The sequence below is a fragment of the Anser cygnoides genome, chromosome 5 (assembly GCF_040182565.1).
Source record: "Anser cygnoides isolate HZ-2024a breed goose chromosome 5, Taihu_goose_T2T_genome, whole genome shotgun sequence".
Taxonomy (NCBI): domain Eukaryota; kingdom Metazoa; phylum Chordata; class Aves; order Anseriformes; family Anatidae; genus Anser; species Anser cygnoides.
Genome location: NC_089877.1, coordinates 35,328,465 through 35,354,219, shown reverse-complemented (window position 1 = coordinate 35,354,219; position 25,755 = coordinate 35,328,465). Strand labels below are relative to the sequence as shown.

General features: G+C 46.5%; 1 protein-coding gene and 1 pseudogene across 1 annotated transcript; both read left to right on the top strand.

Annotated features, from left to right (window-relative positions):
• The first annotated feature begins 466 nt into the window (after positions 1-466).
• RAD51 (RAD51 recombinase) lies at positions 467-11,812 on the top strand. Its single transcript, XM_048065078.2, has 9 exons — positions 467-842; positions 1,489-1,626; positions 2,812-2,929; positions 3,447-3,538; positions 4,446-4,540; positions 7,267-7,380; positions 9,931-10,060; positions 10,300-10,421; positions 10,726-11,812. The coding sequence occupies exons 1-9, from the start codon at positions 756-758 to the stop codon at positions 10,847-10,849; spliced, it is 1,020 nt and encodes a 339-aa protein (XP_047921035.1). The 5' UTR covers positions 467-755; the 3' UTR covers positions 10,850-11,812.
• Positions 11,813-20,254: 8,442 nt separating this feature from the next.
• LOC106047024 (cytochrome P450 1B1 pseudogene) lies at positions 20,255-21,966 on the top strand (annotated as a pseudogene).
• The last annotated feature ends 3,789 nt before the right edge of the window (positions 21,967-25,755 follow it).

Genomic DNA, 25,755 nt, shown 5'->3' with positions numbered 1-25,755 from the left:
CCCTGCCCAGCAAGGCTTCGAGGCCCATGGCCTTCCTCTGACCCCTGGCTTTGATTAGTTTAGGTACAAGGCTGATGACTGTTGGCCTTCCTCCAGCCAAACGCCCCCAGAGCAGGGGCTCTGCCTTCCCCCCTGCTCCAAGCACCTCTCCATCTCCAATTATTCCTCCTTTCAGTGCTGGTGCAGACCCCAGCCCAGCAGGAAGCTCCTCAGAGGGGCACCTTCTCAGTTACAACAGCTCGATGTCACCGAGCAGGCTCCCCTCTTTACGCTTACTTTAAAATAAAATTTAAAAAAAAATAATAATTAAAAAAAAAAATGCATTTTAGAGCCCCCCAGCAACAAGCACGCGCGGCCCCTTTAAGGGAAGCTCCCGCCAAATCCTGCCGCCGACGCGCCGGGATGAAGCTGGGTGGGGAGGGCACGTGACGCGGAGGGGAGGGCGGTTGCCGTGACCTCGTCACGTGACGCGGTGGCGGGCTCTTCCAAAGCGGCGGCGGCCGCGGGCGGTGACGGGAGGGGGTGGCGGCGGGGCCTGGTCCGTTGGCCTTCAGCCTCCTCACCGCCACCATCCTCCTCCTCCTCAGCCGCCCCCGGCGGGTTCGTGAGGGGGCAAAACCGTGAAAACTGACGGGACCGGGGAGGGAAGGGACCGCCGCGGGCTGCTCTGGGCTCCCTGTCAGCGCCCTGACGCCTCGCTCGAGCCTCTCGCTTCACGCAGCCGTCCCGGCCCCCCCTCACCCCGGCGAGCCGCGATGGCCGTGCAGATGCAGTTCGAAGCGAACGCAGACGTATCTGCGGAGGAGGAGAGCTTCGGCCCGGAGCCCATCTCCAGGTTAGAGGTACGCGCAGAGCTGGCTCGGCGCCGGCTTCGCCAGGAACTTGCTGGTCTGTGCCCTCAAACGCAAGGCAGGCCCGAAAATTGGGCTGTCAGGTTCTTAACCTGCGTTTTGCCTGCCCCACAAAACGAACGTTCTGTATTCACTTGCCTTGCCGCGTATCCTTTCTTGAATATTTGTTCGTTACCTTCAACATCAAACCAACCAGAGAATATCTTCACCTTGTTCTCTGCTACCGAGATTGACAATAGGTTTTCACAGAATCGCAGAACATTAGGGGTTGGGAGGGACCCTGAAAGATCACCCAGTCCAATCCCCCTGCCAGAGCAGGAACACCTAAATCGGCTCACACAGGAACGCGTCCAGGTGGGTTTTGAATATCTCCAGAGGAGGAGGCTCCACAGCCCCCCTGGGCAGCCTGTTCCAGTGCTCCGTCATCCTCACTGTGAAAAAGTTAAATGTTACACTGGTAAAAGGATATTTTTTAACATTCTTTGTGTATAAGTGACAGGGACATAACATTTAATACGTTTGCTTGTAATAACAGAGTTTGATCCAAATCCAAAGACAGTTCAGGTATTCAGTAACAGTTCAGTGATTGGATGGTGTTTATGACATAGCTCGTCTTTTTTTCCCCCCTCCCTTTCAGCAATGTGGTATAAATGCAAACGACGTGAAGAAATTGGAAGAAGCTGGGTATCACACAGTTGAGTCTGTTGCTCACGCGCCCAAGAAGGAGCTACTAAATATTAAAGGCATCAGTGAAGCCAAAGCTGACAAAATCTTGGTAAGGATATTGTATAAAAACATTAAGCCAAGAAGTTCGAGAGGTTTTGTTTCTGCTGGTTTAAATTATTTTGGTGACTTTGGCAAGGTCTCCATGACTGATGTACTGAGAAGGGCAGTAAAGATGATTAGAGGGATGACATGACTTTTTATAAAAGACAAGAAGACTAGGACTAGCTTCAAGAAGAAATGAAGGGGGAGGTAGCTCTATAAAATATTATGTGGAAGGTATGGAGAGTATGTCCAAGACTACTATCATTTTTAGCTTAGTATTTCTTATGATAAGAAGGCTTATGATAGGCCTGAAGCAACGAAAATATTTATTCTTTTCCATGCAGGGTATGATTAAGTTATGGAACTCATTGTCCCAAGACACTGCAGCCTTCTGTAGCATAAACTGTTTAAAAATGTATAAATACAGAGCTAAGAGCAGTGTTAATAGGATAGCGTTCAGATCAAGAAGCTCACTGGCTGAACTCAGAGCAACTACCAGATGGAGGGTCAGTTCCTTGATTCCTGCTTTGTTACACACGTTCCCTAAGCATCCCCTCATGGCAGTTGTCAGGGCGTAGGACGTGTGGTTGTGAACCACTGGACTGACCCAGAACATCTGCTCCTCTGTTACAACCTTCTTAAGTATGTTAACTCAGCACCTCAGGCAGGTACACATCCTGGCTTTACTTTTGGGAACTGAGAGAGACTGAGCTGCAATCTCACAGCATCTTCTAATTCGGAATGTGGAGCTTCTGCAAAACTAGTTCTCATTTACAAAATCTGACCTCAGAGAATATTGAACTCCAGGGTTTTTTTTGTTTGTTTGTTTTTCCAACTTTGTGTATTTATTCAGTCTTATGAAGATGCAGCCTGTTAGGAATGCTATGGCCATCCTAAGTGTTTTAGTTTCACATGGACAGAACTGAACTAAAAAGGTGGTGAATACAGGGGAGGAAAGATTTTTGTTAAATAGGCAAAATGGATGTCAAAGCTTTTTCTCTGAGCAGAATTACATTTTTGTTCAGAGGTACCAACTATTCATCTGTGGTCTATAAAATGAAGTGTCTGCATCACATTATACAGCTGCTTTTCCATGTCACAAAACAGGAATACAATACTAATACTAATTACTGGAGGGGGGTAAATGAATGGGGTGAACACTCCTCAGACTGCTTAATTTGGTTTTCTTTAGGCTGAAGCAGCTAAACTGGTCCCAATGGGTTTTACCACAGCAACGGAATTCCATCAGCGAAGGTCAGAAATCATCCAGATCACCACCGGGTCCAAAGAACTTGATAAACTGCTTCAAGGTAGTGATTTTAGTTCTCTATTGATTAACTTTTCATTATTTTTTTTTCCCAGTGGAGATGATCATTGCACAAAAACACATCAAACATGTCAGTTCTGGTTGCACTAAAATCTCATCGAGTACTGCTCTGATTTTACTGATTCTCTTTAAAAGCTGTAGAAATAGTTTTAAAGCTTTTAGTCGTGATGCAGTACCCAGAGCTGTTTGCTTTGCTTGTTTCTAGTTTATTTTAGCCTAGAGTTTCCTTCAAGGAAAAAAAAGATATCAGCATTTTCATTTTCCTACTTGTAAGCAAAAACCAAAACATTTCAGCTTTTCAGCATCTTCAAACATATAATTACCTAAACTTCTTGGTTCCAACATGAAGAAACCACATTATGGAAACCAGTTTTTCCTATTAAAGTTTTAATACTTTCAGCCAAAGTATTGAAGGTAAACCGAGTCTCTATAAATCTAAAAACTCTATACGTGTCTTTGAAGTAAAACAACACTTTTCTCTCTCCTTTTTTTCCCCATAGGAGGAATAGAAACAGGGTCCATAACAGAGTTATTTGGAGAGTTTCGTACTGGAAAAACACAGTTGTGCCATACCCTAGCAGTAACCTGTCAAGTGAGTTGTCCACTTTATTAAAAATCAAGTATTCAGGCAGCACAGCTTTTGGGTATTTGCTAATTTGTGCACTTCTCGTAGCAAAACAAAGTGATGCACATGAAGAGCTACAACAAATGAATTTTGTCTGTTCACAAAGAGTCCTCAAAAACCTTTGCAGCATCCTTGGCCGAGCTTGCAGCTTGCTAGGATATTTTGTTCCATCATTGACCTGCCTGCTAGGATTACTTCAACATCAATTAAGTTTGTTGTGGTTTTTTAGTTATGTTTGACTTATGTTTGGTAGCTTTTTTTCCTCCTTAGTAGTCTGACAACAGACATTAGCCTTGTTGTGTGATCATAGCTCTTAAGTACAGAGAAGTGTTTGGTATCACTTTGGGTGTTCTAGACTGCAGAGAGCCTTTGAAAAGAGGGATGAAACTGCTTTGGGTTCAATGGGTTTCTTTGACTAGCTGCTTTGTTTCTAACACATCTTAGGTTTATTTCACTCTATCCTTTGTAACAGCCTTCAGTCAACTATTGCTATCAAGCAATAGATCAGTTTATAGGAACCTTTTTTTCTAATCTTAATTTAGACAAACTTTTTCACTTTTTTTTTTTTTTTTGCTACTGTTTGCTACTTTCTAGAGGTTGCTGTTTCATAAAATATTAGAGGCTTAGGGCTCAGTTTGATCATTTAGGTAACACCCTTGTGCACCCAAACTTACCAGCCTGAAGCTGAGCACCTGTTTTCTTCTGTAGGTGTCAGAGAATGAAAACAGGAATCATTCCTCTCACTTTTCCCAGACAAATGTGACTTTAATCACCATAGTTTGGTATTTTATTTACTGTATGAATGTCAGTTGAGGGCATAAGGCAGTAACTGTATTACTTGTTACTTTTCACGTTCATTCACGTGCTCTTCTAGCTTCCTATTGACCGAGGTGGTGGTGAAGGAAAAGCTATGTACATTGACACAGAAGGGACCTTCCGTCCAGAACGTCTTCTTGCTGTGGCTGAAAGGTCTGTACTGATTCGTTAGAAGCAAACTAACACTAGTTGAAGAAAGGAAGGCATTTACTCATGGTGGGACAACTTAAAATCAGCCTGGCTCTTTCAATTCATTGGACTGTTGCAGTTAGAACTGTCCTTAAAAACAAATGTGGAAAAAAAAAAAAAGGAAAAACAAAACAAACTTTCCTGTGTTCGTTCAGTCTGCCTACCTAGATGCACTTTAGACCACTTCATTAGCTGTATTTTATAAATATTTTTGTTTTTACATGGATGTGACAGTAGCTAACATCATTGTCCTCTGGAATATGATAGCTTCATTTAAGAATATCTCTCTCAAATTTAGTTTTACTGTTAGTGAAATACATTCAAAGATATTTTTTTCTTAAATTCTGCCAATAGCACTACCTTGGAGCAAAGATTCTTTTGTAAAAAGTATCTCAACAGCAGCTGGATTTTTTTTGTTTGTTAGGAAAGAGAGCATCCAATGACCAGTTGAAAAGCTGTTTTCTCATCTCCTGCCTCTGTCTCAGAACGTTCTGAAGTGTCTTTTATACAAATTTGAAAGTATAACATAATTATCTGAGTTTCTTGAGGGCAGTAAAAGCTGCTGTCTTTGCAGAGCTTCTAGTTAGACTTAAAGGCCTGAAGTATGGGTTCTATTTGTTAGAAAAAGAAGCTACTTCTGGTCTTGTGATTCGTCAGAGTTTCTCAAAAACAGAAGTGTTTCCATATTACTGCTTCTGTAGGGTTTAATTCTCTGTAATGGTTGTTTCAATTAAATACCAAGGTGCATATTGCAACCTCGGTGAGCGTAGGTTAAAGTATTTCTTTCTCTTGCAGTGTTCATTAGTGGCTGAAATGCATCAACGTGAACAGTGATATTGTAGTTTTAAAAATTATTTCCACTTAGATACTGATTGAAATTTTCATGTCAATAAGCTGTGCGGTTTTTCTGGTAGTGTGGTGGTTAACGTTAATTGCATCTAAGCTGCAAGCCAAAATCATGTAGCAAGGCTGGACTGATTTGAATACAGAGACTCAGATATTCTGCAAAGATAATAAAAATAAAAATAAATTGGCCTGTTTTCTACTATGTTTTTGCTAGTCTGATTTAGGTTCATAGGTTTTTTTTTTTTGGGCTGTGGATGGGGTTTTTAAAAAAATTAAAAACTTCTGCACACATTTTCTAGCTTAAAAAACATCTCTCCTCCTCTAAATGCATGGTTAAAAAAAAAAAGAAAAACAGAAGCAAGACTTAGTTGTCAAGTGACTGTGTTTCCTTCAAGCAGCCTTACAGTATACTTCAAGGACTGGGCTGTCACTGTAGGTGTTTGGGTTCTTTTTAACCCTTCATTCCTCACCATATATTCCTTCACGAAGTAATGTTAATGTAGTAATGTTAATGTGGCTCCATGCAGGGCAGCACAAATTGCTGGCGCTGGAGGAGATGTGGGGACAAGAATGAGCAGATGGAAGCACAGGAATCGAAAGGGTAGGACTGCTGCTTTTTAGCAGCACCACAGACTTGGGAGGTATGGCCGGTATTTATAGGCCTTTCTAAGAGTGTAGGTAGGAAAATCAAGATTTAACACCAAGCCAATATGATGTGCTGGCCCACAAAGTTGCTTCCTTTTCTTTATAGAGGAAAATGATCTAATCAACATACCCTCCTAAATGCATGGAGTAAAGTCAAGTTATTGAAAAGTAGTAATCCAAAGACTTGGGTCACTACTGGATTTTGATGGTTTCTTACTGAAAGGCAAACAGATCCCTGGAAGATGTTTTACACAGTGCTTAGAGGTTTGTGTGACAGATGTTCACGTTGCAAAACATCTGGAGTTACTGCTCCTTGCCCCTCTGCTGCTTCTCCCTCACCCAGCTGTTTTGTAGCCATCCCTCTGCAGGAAGTCATTTCCCTCACATTTTTTTGCTTCTGGAAGGGAATGTGCAATTCTAGTCAGCTGGGGACAGTACCAGCTCAATCCTGCTAACTCTTAATTAAGGCGGTTTGATCTAACACTGCTGGCATTTCGTGCAACAAGTACAAGAGTGCTCCAGTATTCACTTTCACCAATGGATATGGCAACAACACCTCTTGGGCACTGATGAGGCAGTGAAATGATGACGTTTGCAGAGCCCCTAGCTACACCTGCAGGAGGCTGCATGGCTGCACATGGAAGGTGCTACTTGTAGTCAGTTCCATCGCCCTCAGCTCTCAGTCTTTTACATCAAGCTCAGCTAGGATGGATGCTAACAGCCTTTCAACTCATTTCTTTTTACAGTCTAATGATTTGCCAGGTGCTTGACCAGCACCTTTGAGGTTAATCTTGAACATCTTGTATTGCAATGTGGTCTTGTTTCAAAGCCCTAGGCTTGATTGACTATTACTCACCTGCAGGCATAATGTGGTATTAACCTAGAAAGGCCGAGTTATTTGATTTATAAATAGCTATCATGTGCAGGTAGTTAAATGAATTGATAGTTACGATTCTAAAAGTGTACTGTTAAAAGCTGTACATAGGCAAGTCTAATTCCTACAGGAATAGGGAGAGAGAAATTAGGTGTGAAAATCAAAATAGTGTTAGTAAGGTGTCTTCCTTGTAAATAGTAAAGATGCTTGTATTAATTAATATTTGTATTTGGAATGTGGTTTTAATCTAGTTTTTGGGTAAACCTGCTAGGTAACTCTTGTTTGTTAAGTTTAGACTTTAAAATTTTTTCACTGCTTTATCTAGGTATGGCTTGTCTGGCAGTGATGTCCTAGATAACGTGGCATACGCTCGAGGTTTTAACACGGATCATCAGACCCAGCTCCTGTATCAGGCGTCGGCTATGATGGCTGAATCACGGTAATGAGACTTGATTTAGACGGGGTGATTTTTGTAGTGGTACATAGTCATATTATAAACCTGCTTGTAGGTGATAAACAAGTGCAAGAGATCTATAGATGATATAATTGTGAAATGTCAAAGTAATGGTGTACTTTTAAAGTTAACATTTTTGAAATCTACTTGTTCTCTTCAGTGGTTAGCTCCGTTAGATCAGATGTTGTTCTCAAACTAGTTTATGCTTTGGCATATCCATGTAATAAGCTTTGTGTATCAGCAGTCAGTTGTGAGTTAATACCTGCTGCTGTTGAAATTTTTGATGACAGTAACTGACTTGAGCTGTGACAACTGATCTTACTTCACAGAGAACAAGTGCCAGCCTGAGAAACAGTTGTAAAGATCTTTTTAAAATTGCCTTCAGAAAGAAGGAGAGTTGATTTACAGCATGTTCAACTGTTGTGGTTTAACATGGCAGACAGCTAAGCACCTATAGCTGTCCCTGATTCCCCCAAGAGGGGTGGGGGAGAGAGCTGGAAAAAGTAGAAGTGTGAGAACTTACAGGCTGGGATAAAGACAGTTTAATAAGAAATAAAGGAGGAAAAAAAAAAAGGCAAAAACAACAAGTGATGCACAGTGCAATTGCTTACCATCAGCCCTTGCCAGTCCCTGAGCAATGGTAGTGTTTCACCCCCAGCCAACTCCCCCCAGTTTTATCCTTCAGCATGACATTTCTCATTTTCCATTGCTCCTTGTTTCTACTTTCAACTGAAATAAATTTCAGTTTATTATACAGTGGGCCTCTTCAGCATGCATCACTTCCCTTCCTGTTCTGCAGATTAGCCTGTCTCTTCTAATTTTTCCTCCTGCTCCCTCCTAGAAGCTGCTTCTTCCCTTACTAAATGAGCTGAGGTCTGGTTCCATTGTCTCTTCTACATTATAGGGGCGACTGATACCAGCACAGATGGGTTCTCTGGTTCAGCTGCAGGGTCAAGGCACACCTTTTTTAAACATTCTGTCAGTTTCTTAAGATTCACACTTGTTAAGGGGTGAAGCCCAGAACCATGGGACGTGACAACCATGATAGATACCTGCCTGTATCCTTGCCACTCATAACTCTCCTGCCTCAGGGCAGATCTCTTGGTGATATTCTTAAATAGGTGTTTAATTCTAAACAAAACCAGCATCACGTTCTGGAGACATAGCAATAGAAATATGCTTGTTTGAACATCCCAAGGACATTCAAAATTCTCAAGAGCTTTTGTAAAAGGCCTGGAGGAAAAGGGGAAGGTGTCCTTCCTTGTCTCCTCTGCAGATTGGCTCTCAGAGGAGAAAAGCTAAAAAGCGTAATTGTTAATAGTTTCAAAGAGGTGGTTACCAGCATACAAGGACAGTGACAGTGGTGAGTGCAAACACTAGATAAGACTCACGATTGGTGCTTTTATCATGTCATAAGCACAATACATCAAGGTGGCAAAAACAAAGGCAACCTTAAACTAGACCTCAGAGGTGATAAAGAAAGGGGTTACATAAAACAACTCTGAGAGTAAATAACACACCTTTGAGAGCAAGTAAATTGTAAGCAGCAACTATGAAATTAATATAATAATTATGACCAATTATAAATAAATTGAACACTCTTGACACGATCTGGCCAGATTGGTTGTTATCTTAACCCTTTGAGCCCCATGTTGGGCGCCAAAAGGACTGTTGTGGTTTAACCCAGCAGGCAGCTAAGCACCACACAGCTGTTAACTTTTCCCTGCGGTGGAAACCAGGGAGAGAACTGAAGAAGCTGGTAGCGTGAGAATTCCTGGGCTGAGAAAACAAGTGACGCGCAGTGCAGTTGCTCACCACCAGCTTACCAGTGCCATGCCAGTCCAGTTTTATCATTCAGCATGACACCATGTGGTGTGGGATGTCCCTTTGGTCAGTCTGGGCCAGCTGTCCAGGCTGTGTCCCCTCCCAGCCCCTCGCTGGCTGGGCGGCACCAGAAGTAGAGAAGTCCTTGGCTCTGTGCAAGCCCTGCTCAGTAACAACTAAAACATCAGTGTGTTATCGACATTATTTCATCCTAAATCCAAAACCACAGCACCATACCAGCTGCTATGAAGAAAATTAACTCTATCCCAGCTAAAACCAGGACACTGGAACGTGTGCAGATCGCTTTTGTTTGAAACTAGGATGTTGAGGCCCCTTTAGAGGGAAGGAGGTGGTGATATGAGGTATAGAGGTACCTCTGCACAGAATACCCATAGTTCAAAATATTAAGTTCTGGGCTCATTTATAGTACGTAAGCATAAATCTGAGTTTTTAATCACACAGCAGCTTCCTTTGAATAGAATATCCTGAGTTGGAAGGGTCCCACAAGGATGGGTTTTATCGTGTTGTTCATAATCTGAACAGGTCGAGTCTGTGGTGGTAAATATAATCATTCTGCTAACTGGCGGGTGAGAAGGGCAAGTATCCACACCTGTATGTAGCTTTAAAATTTCCTGGATGTTATCAGACTCAACCAGACACGTTTTTCACTCCTGGAACAGTTTCTGAGAACGTTGTATTTGACTTCTCCAGGTATGCACTGCTGATCGTGGACAGTGCCACAGCCCTTTACCGGACAGACTACTCCGGAAGAGGTGAGCTATCAGCCAGACAGATGCATCTCGCCAGGTTTCTGCGTATGCTGCTTCGACTTGCAGATGAGGTAAATGATGAACGTTGCTTTGCTCCCTAAAGGGATGATTGGTTTTCTTTCTCTTGTACACCTTAACAATCTTCTGCAGATGGCTTTCTGCCTGCGCACTGTCTACTTCCATTTTGTGTTGAGATGCGTGGTAGAGTGGTTATGAACAGCTGAGGGGATAGCAGAAGGTTCTTTTTTTTCCATTTATTCAGGTTGTGGAAGATATATGAATTTTTGATTTGTTGCTTTTCTCCTTGTAGTTTGGTGTGGCAGTTGTGATCACTAACCAAGTGGTAGCACAAGTAGATGGAGCAGCCATGTTTGCAGCAGATCCCAAGAAGCCTATTGGAGGAAATATCATAGCACATGCTTCCACCACGAGGTGAGAGAATAGCTTATCTTCCATTAGCCTTATTTTGGAAGATTTTGTGTACTTAACTAAGTGCCTTTTAATTCTGGGTCTCTGTGCAGTCTGTGAATGGCACTTCGTCTGCTTTTCAGAAAATAAGTGCTACTCTGAGCAGGTAACTGACCCAGCAGTACAATAAACACAACATTTTCAGAAGTCCTTACAGCTTTAAGTGTGATGTGTTTACATGCCAACAGAATGTTTTAATGATTATGATAGAGGTTTTCTGAAATGAGGCTACAATTCCTTACCTGTTTCCTTTCCTTCTCCCTATCAGACTGTATCTGCGAAAAGGCCGAGGCGAAACCAGAATATGCAAAATTTATGATTCTCCTTGCCTTCCTGAGGCTGAAGCGATGTTTGCTATTAATGCTGATGGAGTGGGAGATGCAAAAGACTGAAGACTTCGCTTCATTTCCCACGTAACCTGAGACTAGGTGGCTGTAAAAAGGCTCCTTTCTTTGTGGCACGTTACGGACGCTTTCCTGGTGCAGCTGCTGTTCAGATGCTGGCAGAGAACTCTGTTGTATTTCAACATACGTGTCCATCAGGTGAATACATTTTGAGACACATCTGCAGGTGTTGCTTGGAAGAGATTGTCCCTCCTGGGCTTTAGTCACGTGTTAGGTTGAAGTGGTTTCTTGAGAATATTTTCAGAAGACCATAGGCTTTGTATTTTCCTCACAGCTGTTGCTCCAGTTGGATTCTGCTGGTGGGCGTAGGCACAGCAACGTGAGAATATGTGGCAATAGTTCATAACTTGGTGACTTTAAAGTCATACTGATGGGTTTGTCAAATAAGAAAAGTAGTAACTTAAATACTTGGTGGATTGCTTTAATTATTAATTGCGAAATAAAGCAGAATGGTGTTCCACAATAAGAATTTGGGAATATTGCCATGATTGATGAGATTATCATCAATCCATATTCTTTATGTTAATTTTGTTTCGGATGCTGCAACATGCCACTTTTTGGGAACTGTTAATTTACATCTCAGTGCCTTTTTTTTTTTTTGTATTTTATTAATTCTCTGTGGAAATCTGCTTTTAATAAAAGGACCATGAAAATACTGATGACATTACAGGTCTCTGGGATTTAGCCAGGTGCAGACTGAGGCATCCTTTACCTGCAGGTAGGAGAAAGATGCATAGGTCTTCAACGAATCTCAGTCTGGAATATTTTTTCTACTAGTGGTAACAAAACGCATCATCTCCTCTGTTGGAGATGTGTAGTACAACTGTGCTTAAGTGCCCTGTAGATATCTTTTAAGAGTTTTTCAGATTAAAAAGCTTATTTTATATTACCTAGTATTTTAATCTATGCTATTGTGAACAACTCTTAACTTGATTAAAGAGAATCGTATTATAGTGGTGGTTGGTAGCAAAAAATGTTTTCAGTGCTCTTTTACTCCAGGATGATTATTCTATGTCAAATCATGAGGGAAAACATGCAGGGGAATCCAACTGTCTGTACTCATAAGATAAATTTAATCAGGTACCTAAATACTTGTGCAATGGTGGCTGCTAAATTTCACAAGAAGTTGCGATGCTTGCTGCCTTATTTTTAGCTAAATGCCGTTATTCGTAAATTCTGCATAGCCATGGAGCATCTGCTCTTTCTGTTCAGATGTGCACAAAAGGCCACTGCTGTCACCATTGCCTGCAGCTGAGTTTCGGGAATCAAAACTCATGTTAAAATGTTAAGCAGGGGATTCAATTGGGTGAATTCATCAGTAAGGGTCTGTCATAGGCTGATACTTCCAGAGGGGTGGGGAAGTCTGGCAAAGACTTTCAGCTGCCTGTGGTACTGCGGCTGGAGCAAAAGGAAATGGCAAAAAAAGACAGAATTTCTCGTGTGTGGAGTCCAGACCTCAAGTTTGGCAGAACCTGGTCTGATGCTGATGAAATGTCTCTTGCTGACCCTGCAGATACTTGCTCACAGGTGACCAAGTCACAAACCTTACGCTCTGCTCTGATCCGATCCGCCTGGAGGCTTGTCAGAGCTTCGCAGCTTTTCCTTTTCACTCGTTGGGTGCGCTCTACTCAGGACCTGATCTGAGAATCGGGCTATAATGTCAGTCCTGGTTTTGTACAGGTAAAATTCAGGGACTGCAGTGTTCCTGGACCTGATTTTTTCCATAATTCTTGATCAAGAGAAAACTAAGACTGGCTGAGAAACCCAGATGAGTAGTAGGAGCAAACAACTGAAGAGAGGAAAAACAGGCCAAACTAACGTGAGGAGGGGGATGAGGGACTCGCTGGGCAAAGGGTCTGCAAAAAGGTGAGGTGATGCTGGGAATGGGCTGAGGGAACTGGCAGAGAAACAGCTCAGCTGGAGAGCCAGGGAAAGGCAACTGAGACTTGCACGGCTTGTATCCAGTGAGATACCAACGCTGGTGTGTGCCCTTTGCGATGCTTTCCTTCACGTATCTGCGTGTGATACGTTTTCAGTTGCTCCTAAGATAAATTAGAATGCTAAAATCTTATTTCAAATTGCACATGGGGTTTAAATGAGCTGGGTTTGAATTTATGATATGCTTAAAAATTCCGCAAGGACCCAAAGGTTGAGAGAAGTGTCACACAAACATCAAAAGAAATGTTTTGGGCTGTCTTGTTTCTTGAGAGGTTATCTGCTTAGCGCACAGTGGTACTGAACAACATTGGGCAGTACGGTTAGTTCCAGTCTGGACGACAACCACGCTGCTTTTATTGAATTGCACTTCCGACTGTGCATTTCTCTTAAGTTTTGTAACCGATCAGCTATTCAACGTGGAGGCCTGAAAGGGCACAGCTTGCTGCTTCAGTACGATTTCTGACAGCCCACACTGGTGCGTAGGAGCGGGTTATTTCGTTTTTGAGGCCCCACGTTGTAAACATACAAGTCGTTGTACCATTTACGTATAGATGGCAATTTTAGGGGATGTGGAAGGCAGTGGCTTATTGCTACCTGCTACACTGAAGGTTAAAAAGTCACATTTGGTTTCTCCTCTGTTGCTTCCCTTCAGGGTACTTTGTGGAGGGGGAGTTTGACGTGTCTAGATCATAATCCTACAGCGTTCATCTCTTTGTATGTCACTGCAGTACAGTTCCATCTAACTCCTTTTTTTCCATCTAACTCCTTTTTTTCCTCCTCAAAGTCTGCTTAGAGCCCTGACCAACTAAAATAATGTCTGAAGCTCTCTGTTCACGTAATGCTCAGCATGCAGACTGCTTTCCCTAACAGCCTGAAGTACTTCTCTTGTCTAGCTGAAAGGTTTGTAACTTTGTGATTGGGGTAGCAAAGGCAAAGGAAATGGGAAATATTTCCTTCTCTAGGCTCTTATACAGCCTAGAATCTGAACTCAATGGGATTTGGGGGGTTTTGTTTCTTTTAAGCACAAGAACCTTTTTAGTAAGATCTTCCTCAAGTTCTGATGACATCCCTGTAGCAGCTGCACAGGCAAATATTTCCATAAAGGGTTGAAGTTGCTTATGACACAAGGCTGTGAAACATTAATTAAAATAAGTTTATTGTCAACAATGCTTTAATCTCAAGGAGGTATAATTAATATTCCTTCAGTAAATATTTCTCCTGTCGTCTCCTTAAAATACTTATCTCGATGTTTCCCAAAAACTCTAAAGTTCCTCTCAAAGCAGTGGAATATGATTAGAAATAATATTAACTGAAAATTCTTAGGAGTGTTTTTATGTGTGCGTGCATTTGCGCAATCCTCTGGCCCACGTTCATCCGGCCAACTTCTGCTACGTCCGAACCCGTGTCCAGAGGTGAAGAGGAATTTATTGTTGAGATGAAATGGCCGAAATGCGTGCAGAAATACGTGCGTTGCGCTGAGCTACTGATGTTCTTAGAGCATGATGGAGAGAGGTTTGATTGATTAAAACTGCACAGATGGAGCCTGCAGTGCTTTCTTCCCCTGGAGGCTTGGCGTCAGTCTCCGGAGCAGTGTGTTGCCACCGGACCAACCCCTGCCCCTCCAGTGCGGGTTGGGTGCCACCGCGAGCACTCTGCCCGTCCTCCAAAGGCAGCTGCATCTGTTTTGAGTTCCCAGAAAACCAGCAGCGCTGTTAGCTATGCAATTTACATTTTGTACACAAATTAAAACCCCTCGTAATGCGAATGTGAAACGCAGAAAACCCGAGGCCTGGGGAGCGAGGCGAGCCTCGCGGTGTCACGCTGAGAAACGTTCTGCCTTTCCTTTAGCAGAACAGCCCCAGCTCGCAGCTCCGTGCACCTCGCTCAGCGGGCAGAGAGCTGGCTGACTTTACAGCACTGTGTGTGGCCGGGGAAGGAGTTTTCCCAGTACCCAGCTTTAGGAGCAAACGCTAAATTTTTCCAGATGCGGCTGCGGCGGTGCAAGTGCAGCGAAAGCGCTGCCGGGTGGCTCCAGGGCTCCCTTTTAGCTCTGCAAACACAAACCCGCTGCGTGCCAGCTTTCTCCGGGATGTGATTTTAATTACGTTGAGGAATCTTTGCTAAAGGTCACAACCTGGACCGCAAACCATCGGATCTCTGCACGTGGTTCAGGTTGTCATAGTGCAACGCTCCCAGGGCCGAGGTTTCCCCACCGAGACCCGAGGTCGCAGCGGAGGAAAGGGCGACCTCGTGCAACCCACACGGCTGGGGAGGAGGAAAACAACCAGAGGTAAAACTGCCCCAAGTCCAAGGTAATGCTTTTCACTGCATAACTCAACTGCATTTGAACTCTTCAGACTTCTACTCCGGTGTCTGGTTAAGCTACTGACCCGGGCCGGTGGCACAGATCAGTCCTGGTGGTGGTGGTTTCGTAGGACAAATTGTAGGCTCCTGGTGCAACTACAAAGACCAGGTATGATCTGCTGGTTCCCTTCCAGATCGCTTTGGCCTTTAGTTTCAGGAGGGAGGAGAGGAGACCCCCAAAGAGCCCCAGAAACGTGCTTAAAGCCAATTCTTCTGCTGTGCATACTCTGTAAAGACAGAGAATGAGATGTACCCTCCAGAGCAGTCCAGCATCAGACTAGACAAGATGTAAGCCAATCAAGAGAGGAAGTGGGATGTTACAACAGATTTATTTTTCCAAATGTTGTTTCAATTTTAGAAAGAAACCCTCTCCTCCCACCCAGTGCCGTGGGTTTTTGTTTTTTTCAGGCATTTAGTTCATGTTCATTCGCTTTTCTGGTGGTGGTTTGTAAGTGGCCGTCAGCCCAAGGGGCCCGGTTTGGTTGGGGATGTCGGGGTTTTTTGTTTGTCGGCTCAGTTGCCCGCCCCTCTTCTACGTGCGTTTTTCTGTTTAGCTTGTGCTCGATCCAAAGCTCGCTGCTGGCAGTGGGGATCCGCAGAGCCTGTCCTGAGCCAGCCCCAGCCCCAGCTCATCCCACAGCAGGCATCGTCCGGCCCCTGCATTTATTTCGAACCGGCTCAAATTCGTGCTGAAAAACATCCCACGAAACACCATTAAAGGGCACGTGCTCATCTCAGAAGGTGGCTGCATGTAGCTCAGGGTCTCTTCTGTTTGCATTAATATCCAAGGGGGTGGCACCAAAAAGCCCGTGACTGAGCTGTTAAATGGATGGGCGAACCATACGAGTGAATTTAAGTCTCCTAAATACCGAGGTCGGTGGTGGGATTCTTCTCACCAGCACCGGCTGTTGAAGAGGGGGGTGTCTGGGGCAGGTTAAGCATCTAAACTGCATCGACAGGCAGTGGGTATGAAAGCATGGGATTAATATCTCAAACACCTTTCTTCTTATTTCTCTTTAAGGGAGAAAACAGCACCACGCACCCACGTGGCATGTCCTGGGGAGATATAATGCGCTTGGAAATGTAAGGCATGCCCACCTGATTTATTTAAAGAGCGTTAATTTAATTGCACCAGCACCTCTAAGCCCTCAAGGGACACCTCGCTAGGGCAGAGCTCTGGTTTTACCTGAGGAGATGGGGATGTCCATGTTCAAGGTAAGAGGTTTGTCCACCGCTGAGCTCCAGGGCGGGCCCTGGGGGCTGCTCTCGGCCAGGGCTGGGGCCATGGCCAAACTTTGCTCCTGATTTCTTCTGCCCCCACCAGGCAGAGGAGGGCGTGATGTATTTGGGAGCTGGGTGTTTCTGGACTGATTGCTTTCCAAGGAACTTTCCATGGAAATTTAGAGGGGAAAAAAAATAAAATAAAATTAACCTTGCTTCGGAGAAAAGTCTCCAGGACATCGTCAGGAACTTAATGTGATCAAGCAGAAACTGGAGCAATGTCAGGCATTTAAACACCACCAAGGGCTGTGCTCTTCTGTTGTGTGCAGAGCTTCAGCTGCAATTAAGTGCAATAACAATTATATATATATATATTTATGAATCTGATCCATACACCCCAGGCACTGGAGGAAGTCTCAGCACTACACCTCATTCCCATCGATGCTGCCCCAAGGTTTGGTTGAACACATGCCTAGGGTGCAGGAGCAGACAGGGAAAGAGGCGTCTTTCATAGCAGCAGCTGAACACAACCCATCCAGCCCAAAATCTTCATTTTCAGCCATGGATGATACCAGGAGAGCCTCACAACCTCTCGCATACCCTCATCCCATGGCACTTGCCTCGCAGCCTTTACACTCAATACGCACAATAGTTTTCTTCCCATCTTTGCAAGAAAAGGCTGCTGATTTAATGCTTCCACTTACATTTTGTTTTTCTCAAGAAGACTTCCCTGACTATGCTGGAATAAAAATTTCAAATGTATTGAGAATGATACGGGAGCTTTTGTTAACTGAGCTGAATTTATCTCTTGGAATCACTTTGCAAAAAAAAACATCTCTCGTGTCCATTGACAGTTGTAACTTCAATTGTAATTGCAAAATTACTGCTACTTATTATCAAGATTATTAAGAAGGGAGAGAAGCTGAACCAATTACTATCCTCTTGCTTATAACCCCATGTCCCATTCCAAGTGAAAAAAAATATATATTTTTTTAAATTCAATTTCTGTCTTTTTTTTCATCCATTTTTCCTTCTCAGGTTCAACTTTGCTCAGATTTTCTTTCCGTCCTCCCTGCAGACCGAGTACATCCCCTCTGGGTCGGGATGTGCTGAGAGTGAAAACAAAGCCATTTGGAGCATTTTGGGTTGAATTCCCCAGCACCGCATTTTAACAAGGGATTGTACCAGTTTGCTTACGCCCTGCTTTTAATTGTGCCAGACCCAAAGTTGAGGCTTTTGGCTGCTGAATATTGACTCAGCTCACCCAGATAGGACGCAAAAAATAAATCTTTTCCAGCAAAGAGCACAACAGGCTGCTTTTTCTGCTGGAACAGCAGCACACATCAACAGTGCACCAAACAGCCCCAGCATGCTCTTTTTAAACCTTAAATACCCCTGGTCACCTAAAAAAAAATAAAAAAAATAAAAATTAAAAAAAGAATGCTCCATGAGCATCCCTACAAGAAGATCTTGTGCTTATTTTGTATACAAGAAGAAAAGATATGTTATATACGTAAGATAATATATGAGCAGCTTCAGCATTTGCTGTGTTAAACTCTATCTAGAAAAAAAAAAAAAGGAATGAATCAAGATTTTCTTTTTTAGCAACTCAAACTCTTGTTTTGGCAGCGTGGCTCTCTGTGCCCTCCCAGAGATGAGTGAATTTAGTAAAAGCCCATCCAGATTTTTATTTTTTTTCCCTCTTTTCATAACAGCTTCATTACTTATTTCTGCAGCTGTAAAGATGAGACCACAAGCCAAAGTTTTCAACCTTGACCGATTTATCTGACATTTCAGACTGTTTTAAAATAGCCTGGACATGCTGCTGGCTCTAACTGGCTCCAAGCTGGAAATTCCCCTCTCCTTCTGTGCCTTTCCTTGCACCCCTCAACCCCCCCCACCCCACCAAATAAATAAATAAATAAAAGAGGAAAAAAGAAAAAGAGGAAAAAGGAGCCAAACCCTCTCCACTTGCATCAAGGAGCAACTCACCATTTCCATGGCATGTATAGCCACGTAAACCTTGCTGGTGTTGTATTTTCACTCTTAATTTTCTCTTCTGCATCCCCCCTTTATGCTTCTCCCTGCTTCTCACTGAGCTTTTTTTTCACCTGGATGGTGAAGCTTTTAGAAAAAAACAAAGGAAAAAAAAACCCACCTTAAAGCCTAAAAAAAAAAAAAAAGGAAAAAGATAACAGAGACCAAGATGGTTTAGCACTATTCACCTGCACACCTTGCCACATGGGATTGTTCCTGAAATGATGCTGGTTTTTGGAGTGCCCAGCATGGGAAACAGCCAAGGAGGGACTCAAAAGTTCCCCACGCCCCACTTTGCAATATTCGTGCAGGATTCATTTTCCTTTGCTTGGGAAAATAGCGTGTGCTGCTCTGCTGGGACCAGCAGACTTTACGTCAAAGCCTTTGCAGCACCAAGCCCTATCAGCCTCGCTCGGGATGTAAGAAGGCAAGCAATGCCTCCAGCTGCAGGTACCAACGTCCCCAGAGCCACCCCGCAGGGGCAGCAGGCACTTCTGAAATGTTTGTAATGTTTTAAGTACCAGAAGTGGTGACAGGGACTGCGGGCTGAGCCCCAGGCAAACTGCTGCAAATCAAAGTTGGTTTGGTGTTTTGGGAGCCCAAAACAGCATCTTAACCTAATCAAGCGCTATTGTTTTGCATGCCTATACGGACATGGAAACAAATTACGTTTCTTCCCCCCCGCAAAGGTTTTTCTTTTCCCAGCAGCTGGTGCTGGGCTCTGTGAGTCCAGCAGAAACCTGACACAGAGTTTGATTCCTGACAAACAAGGATTGCCAACAGCTGAAACCTCAGCGCTGTAAAACCACCGAGCTCCGAGGCAGAGCCGAAAACCCCACGGCTGCAGGGAGGCTGCCGAAGCCGAGCAGGGGGCTTGCTCCTCACTGTGGGCAAGCCCACTTGGTGGCCCCAGTGCCTGTCCCCACTGTCACCATCGCTGTCTCCTTCCCCACCACCCCGCAGCCAAAATCCACCCTGCGGGACGCCGGGCTGCAGAAGCCTGGCAGGATGCACTCCCTGCAGCTCCCTGCTCCCTCCCTGCTTGTCCCCTCTTCCCTCTTCAGCACTCTGGGCGGAATCGCTTCGCAGCACATACAAACCGGGATGTGCGAGAAAAATGCCGTATCTCTATATGAAAGTAATCATTTCGGGCATTTCAGAGGCGTTCCCATTGAACTGTCTGGCTGTGACTTTCAGGGTGCCAGCGGAGAAGGGGACAGAGGAGTTGAGGCAGCACAGCACACCCGAAACGTGGCCATGCACCCCGCGTCCTGGCCCAACCTCACCTCTGCTATCCAGGTGCCACTGGGGACGCGGTGAAATTCGGGACCCGGTGCCAGCCGGGCCAGAATCACCCAAACCCGCCCGGTGACGGAAGCCAGCCACAAAAACCCAAAGTGCCCTCGGCAGTCCCGAGTGGGGGGACAAAGAGTGGAAAGAGCTCCACGGGGGGGCCGGGGATATGCAGCATCACCCACTCCCAAAACCCAGGTTTTTGTTTTCTTTTTGTTCTGGGGGGGAGGAGAGGGTTGATGGTTAGGTGATTATAGCAACCCCCCATGTTAAATCTCACCTCCTGTGGATCCCCAAATCCATCCTCCCCTCACATCTCCCCAACCCCACTGCCCCCCCGGGGGCTGGGGGGGGGGGGGGTCTCCACGCTCCCTCCTCGCCCCCCGGCCACGCAGCTCCCCAAAACCCCGTCTGTGTGCGCCCCATCGGGGCGGCTCCGCCCGTTCCCCAACCCCCCCCCAATGCTCGGCAGCGGCCTCCCCGGGGGAGGGAAGAGGCTCGGCCCCCTCGGAGGCGGCCATAAAGCGGCGCCGAGCCCCGACCCCGCTGCAGAGCAGCTGCAGCCATGAGAGCGATGATGGGGGGCCCCGACGGGGCGGCCGCGGGGTCGCTGCTGCTGCTGCTGGTCCTGCTCGGTGCCCTCCTGCTGCTGGCCGGGACCCGCCGCCGGGCAGCTCGGGGGGCTGCGGGGAGCAGGAGCCCACCAGGACCCTTCGCGTGGCCACTGGTGGGCAACGTCCTGCAGCTTGGCCGCTTGCCCCACTTGGCCTTCGCCCGCCTGGCACGCCGCTACGGGGCCGTCTTCCAGCTGCGGCTGGGCGGGCGGCGGGTGGTGGTGCTCAACGGCGAGGCGGCCATCCGGCGGGCGCTGGTGGGGATGGGGGCTCACTTCGCCAGCCGGCCTGACTTCCCTTCCTTCGGGCTGGTGTCGGGAGGGCGCAGCGTGGCCTTCGGGGCGTGCTCGCCCCAGTGGAGGGCACGCCGGCGGCTGGCCCACGCGGCCCTCCGCGCCCGCTCGACAGCAGCTGAGGTGGAGCGGCACGTGGCGGCTGAGGCGGGGGACCTGGTGCAGCTCTTCCTGAGGCGCAGCCAGGGTGGAGCCTACTTCCAGCCCTGTCCGCTCTTAGTGGTGGCCAACGCCAATGTCCTCTGCGCCCTCTGCTTCGGCCGCCGCTATGGCCATGCTGATGACGAATTTGCCGCGTTGCTGGGCCGCAACGACCGCTTTGGGCAGACAGTGGGGGCGGGCAGCCTGGTGGATGTGCTGCCCTGGCTCCTGCGCTTCCCCAACCCCGTTCGCCGTGTCTACCGCGACTTCCAGGCCCTCAACCAGGAGCTGCATGGCTTCGTGCGGGCCAAGGTGGCACAGCACCGCCAGACGTTCGACCCGCGGGCCATGCGTGACGTGAGCGATGTCATGATCGCCACCGTGGAGCGCAGCAGCGTGTCCCCCCATGGGCTGGGGCCTGAGGACGTGGACGGTGCCATGACTGACATCTTTGGCGCGGGGCAGGACACCACGTCCACTGCGCTCTCGTGGGTCCTCCTGCTGCTGCTGAAGCACCCGCAGCTCCAGCAGGACCTTCAGGCCGAGCTGGACCGGGTGGTGGGACGTGCCCGGCTGCCCACAGCTGAGGACCGGCCCCACCTGCCCTTCCTGGAGGCCTTCATCTACGAGACACTGCGCTACAGCAGCTTTGTGCCCATCACCATCCCGCACGCCACCACAGCTGATGTGGAGCTGGAAGGCTACCATATCCCCAAGGACACCGTGGTCTTTGTCAACCAATGGTCAGTCAACCACGACTGTGGCAAGTGGCCTGAGCCCCAGCGCTTCGACCCCACGCGATTCCTGGATGAGCAGCAGCACCTAGACCGCGACCGGGCCGGCAGCGTGATGATCTTCTCGACCGGCCAGCGGCGCTGCATCGGCGACCAGCTCTCCAAGCTCCAGCTCTTCCTCTTCACCGCCATCCTCCTCCACCAGTGCTCCTTCCACGCCAACCCGGCAGAGAATCTCACCATGGACTGCATCCATGGGCTGGCACTGAAGCCACGGCCCTTCACCGTCACCGTGCGGCCGAGGCTCCCTGTGCTCATCCAGCCCTGAGCACTGCACCCACCTGGCTTGGGGACAGGGATGGGCAGTGCCAGGGTGGCAGGGGACATCCTGCCTTGCACGCCAGTGGCTCTTGCCGCTGCAGAGGGTCAACAGCAGCGAGTCACCACATCAATAAATGCCTTCAACATGGGCTCTGTCTCTGCTCATTTTCTTTGTGGGGGTGGCTGGAAGCACCGCTTGTACCCAAGCCCCTGTCCGGCATCCCCCTGAGCTATCCAACCCTAAAACAGGTCAAAACTGCAGGGACTGCCTCCCTCCCAGTTGCCCCAAGGTACAGCAAGAAGTGATTTGCTCTGCCTATAGCAGGAGTGGGACATTTGGAGTAGATGCACTTCATAACTCAGAAAAAGCCAGATGGGAGCTAAGGGAGGCAGGGGTGGGTCTTGTCTCCAGGGCTTGAGAAGAGTTAAAGGACCAGTCACCTGGACAGAACTTGTCCTGGTGCATGGCCCCATCAGTTGGACCTCAAGAGCACATCCTGCCCCGATTTGGGTGTGCAAAGAGGTTGTGACAGGTTTCGGGGGGGGGGGGGGGGCTATCTCACCCCTCACCCTGAATTCCACTGGTGGTTTGAAGCAGATGAACCGGTCCAACCTAAGTTAGCAGAGCTGGGTTTATAATAGGGATGTGTATGACCCTCAAAAGGGAGGGTAGAAACTCCACACAAGCCAACACCATGCTTATTTCAGTTCCACCAGACTGTGGCCAAACCAGGAACCTTCAGAGGGTGGGACAACTCATCTCCTAATGACAATAATTTACCAATAGGGAATTCATCCTCCTTCAGAGACTTTAGCAAAGATGTGATTTTAATTATCTGGGGGGTAATTAATTAATTTTCCACTTGCCAAAATTGCAGCAAGACGGAGATGGGGAGGGTCTTCCTGCCCAGATGACTGAAGCTGTGTCCAGCCCAGGTTTGAGCATCTCCAAGGATGGAGACTCTACAACCCCTCTGGGCAGCCTGTGCTGGCATTTGCAGTCCCCATGAAAATGCTATTCCCAAAACCACGTTGGGATTTCCCATAAAACCCAAGAGCTAGTTGTTGTGGTCCCAGCTGCCTTTCACCTCTAATTCATTTCCATTTGGGATACTGACACAGCAGCTTCCTGCACTACAGCGTATTTTAATACATCCTTGCCAGCTCGTCACGTATTCCTCAAGGTGCAGATGCCCCACACAAATAATCTCACCCTCCACAACAGCACGTGTAAGATTTGGAGCTCCTCCAATGCGTAACACAGAAATTAAGTCCTGGCCGTGCCCTGCTGCTCATCAGCTGATGGGGGCTGGAGGGGTTCCCAGTGCTGCCGCCATGAGATGCTAATTTTGGTGAACACAAAACGAGACGGTGGCCAGCAGCAGCTTCATAACACCAAGTTTTAAAAGCAAGATCAGGTTTTCTCTTCTGTTGATACATTTGTGAAAACATCTTTTGAGACGCTGTAAGATAAAAAACCCACAATGGTTATCTCAGCATCACTTGTTGCCAGTTTTACCACAGGTGGTCATCTTCAGCTTTTATGGTCCAGATGAGGACCCTCTGCCCAGGAGCAGCATCTTCTGGAGATGCTGGCTCCTGCACCTCCTTTAGCAACGCTCAGCCTTCCCTCCTGGGACTACAGGCTGAACATTTATTCATTTTATGGAAAAATTAAAAGAGATGAATGAACATGGGAACAGCCCCAGGGCTCAGCCCTCCTCTATGGCATCTCAGAGCATGAGAGCACTTCCAAGTCTGTCTCTTCCTACCACAGGTGCCACAACGGTCAGCCGAACCAACCTGCCTGCTATAACCTAGTGGGGACCAGCGTGAAGTGAAGGCATCAGTTCGTGTCACAGCCATGAGATAAGGTTTGCAACCTTATGGCTCTGCATAAACCCATCGGCATGTTGGCTGTGTCTTGCTTCCCCTTCTTGGCCCCGACACAAAGAAGGTGAGGATGTTGCTACTCATTGGAAATCCTAAAGCTGTAAGATGGAGAAGGTGGGGAGGTGCTGGTAATATTGCTATTTTTTTTCCTCGTCCCTACGTCATTCCCTATGTCTGTAGCCAACCCAGAGCCCAACACAGGAACATGGCTCTTACATCCCCATCCCCTCAATCATTAAAACTGAACATCCCTGTACTCTTTACCCAACGATGGCTGAGGAGGAGGAAAATGCTCCTGGCTGAAGCCAACAGTATCATTTCTCACCTCCACGTTTTCACAGAGCCCATCGACGCAGCAAAGGCAGAGCTACGTCAAGCCTTTGTCCTAGCTCCAGTCCCTACCCTATCCCTAAATCATTTAAAATTGGAGCTCTTCAAACCCAAATTGTGGAGATCGAGGTGTCCAGGTTTGACACGGCACAGAAATCCTCCCGGACCGCTGGCTCGCGGCAGCGCCGTGCGAAGCGTGCGGCTGGAGCTCTTCTTGCCGTGGGGGGAGGAATCTGCTTACGACACTTACTCAAAGGATTTTGCAATGCTTTGACCACCTCATTTCTCAAGCTTAGGGAGAGATTTTGCCAGGAAATATTATTTTTTTTAATGGGAGCAGGATGCTGGGAAATGCATTGTATATTTAGAGTCCCCTGCGTCCAAATCCATTCCCGCTCCCCATCCGAGATTACAGCCGTCTTTGCACGCAGGCAGGTGCTGCACAGCTTCCACTGGAGCTCTTGAGCCACTGAAATGCTGGAATATGATCTCTATTATTTAGCAAAAGACACACAAGAGACCCCATTGCAGAACTAAGCCTTTTACTAAGAAGAAATGCAATCAGTGCATTATTAATCTTTCCTTCAAAACAATTCACTGCAGGTATGTAAGCAACCCAGAGCCTCTTCTGCTTTTCATAAACAATTTGATTATTAAAACCTTATCCAAAAGGCCTTTAACTTCTTCATCAGTCAAGCTGACATCAGCCCAGTAAATAAGAAGCTGACCTTTGTTATGGGATCCATTTATAATGGCAGGGACTCTCCACAGACGGAGAACAATCCTGTGTTATCTTCTCTTCCTTTGTGGTCTTGAGCCCTTCTCGCATTTTTATTTGGGAAAAGTAAAAATTTTCTTGGAAAAGCAAAAAATAAATACATTAAGAGAACTGAATCTCTAGCTATTGACGCTGTTGAGATCACGCCTGCATGCTTAACTCAGACTGCAACACATCTGCATGTGCAAAGCCTGAAATGATATCTCATAAGCATCACAGGTCTATACCACGCAGTAATTGTGTTCAGACCTCCTCCTCCTCCACCTCAATTTTAACCTCAATTTCCCTTCACAGTGAAAACACTCCCCTACAGCTTATTCATTATAATGCCCAGGAGACTCTGGAATGAGCTTATGCTAAATGACTTGGAGTAAAATAGTGACAGCTTATTTATATCAACCCAGTGGTTTGCCATGTGGCACTAAGAATTGCTGTAAAAACAAGACGGCAAGCCTACTGCAGTCCTCCCACTTTGGTTTCTCTCTCAAACCAAGCAGGATCTCAGCAGGTCAGGTTTTGCCAGGGTATTTCCAAGGAACTGCGGATGTCACTGAACCAAAGAAATCTGGATTTAGCAGAAATCTCAAAGCCAGGATGGGGGTTAGAAAGACCATCCCATTCCTACTAGGAAGCAATGCTGACATTTCTACTCCAGTACTGAGTCAGAAGATTCCCAGCACATTGGAGAGGTGGTCACAGCTCTGGTATGCTCTTTTCATTGTAAACCAGCTTCAAAACTGAACTCCTCTACTTTTAAATCCCTTTCTGAACAGGCTACCCTGCCCCAAGCCAAGGCCAATGCTGACCTCCTCTCTCTGATGTTTAAGTTGCTTAAAAACATTTTCCCAACTGCATCCTCCTGCCCATGTCCATCCACTCCCTTGATCACTAAAGTAACATCCAAGTAGCGCAAACTGTTACTTAAAAAGTCATTCAG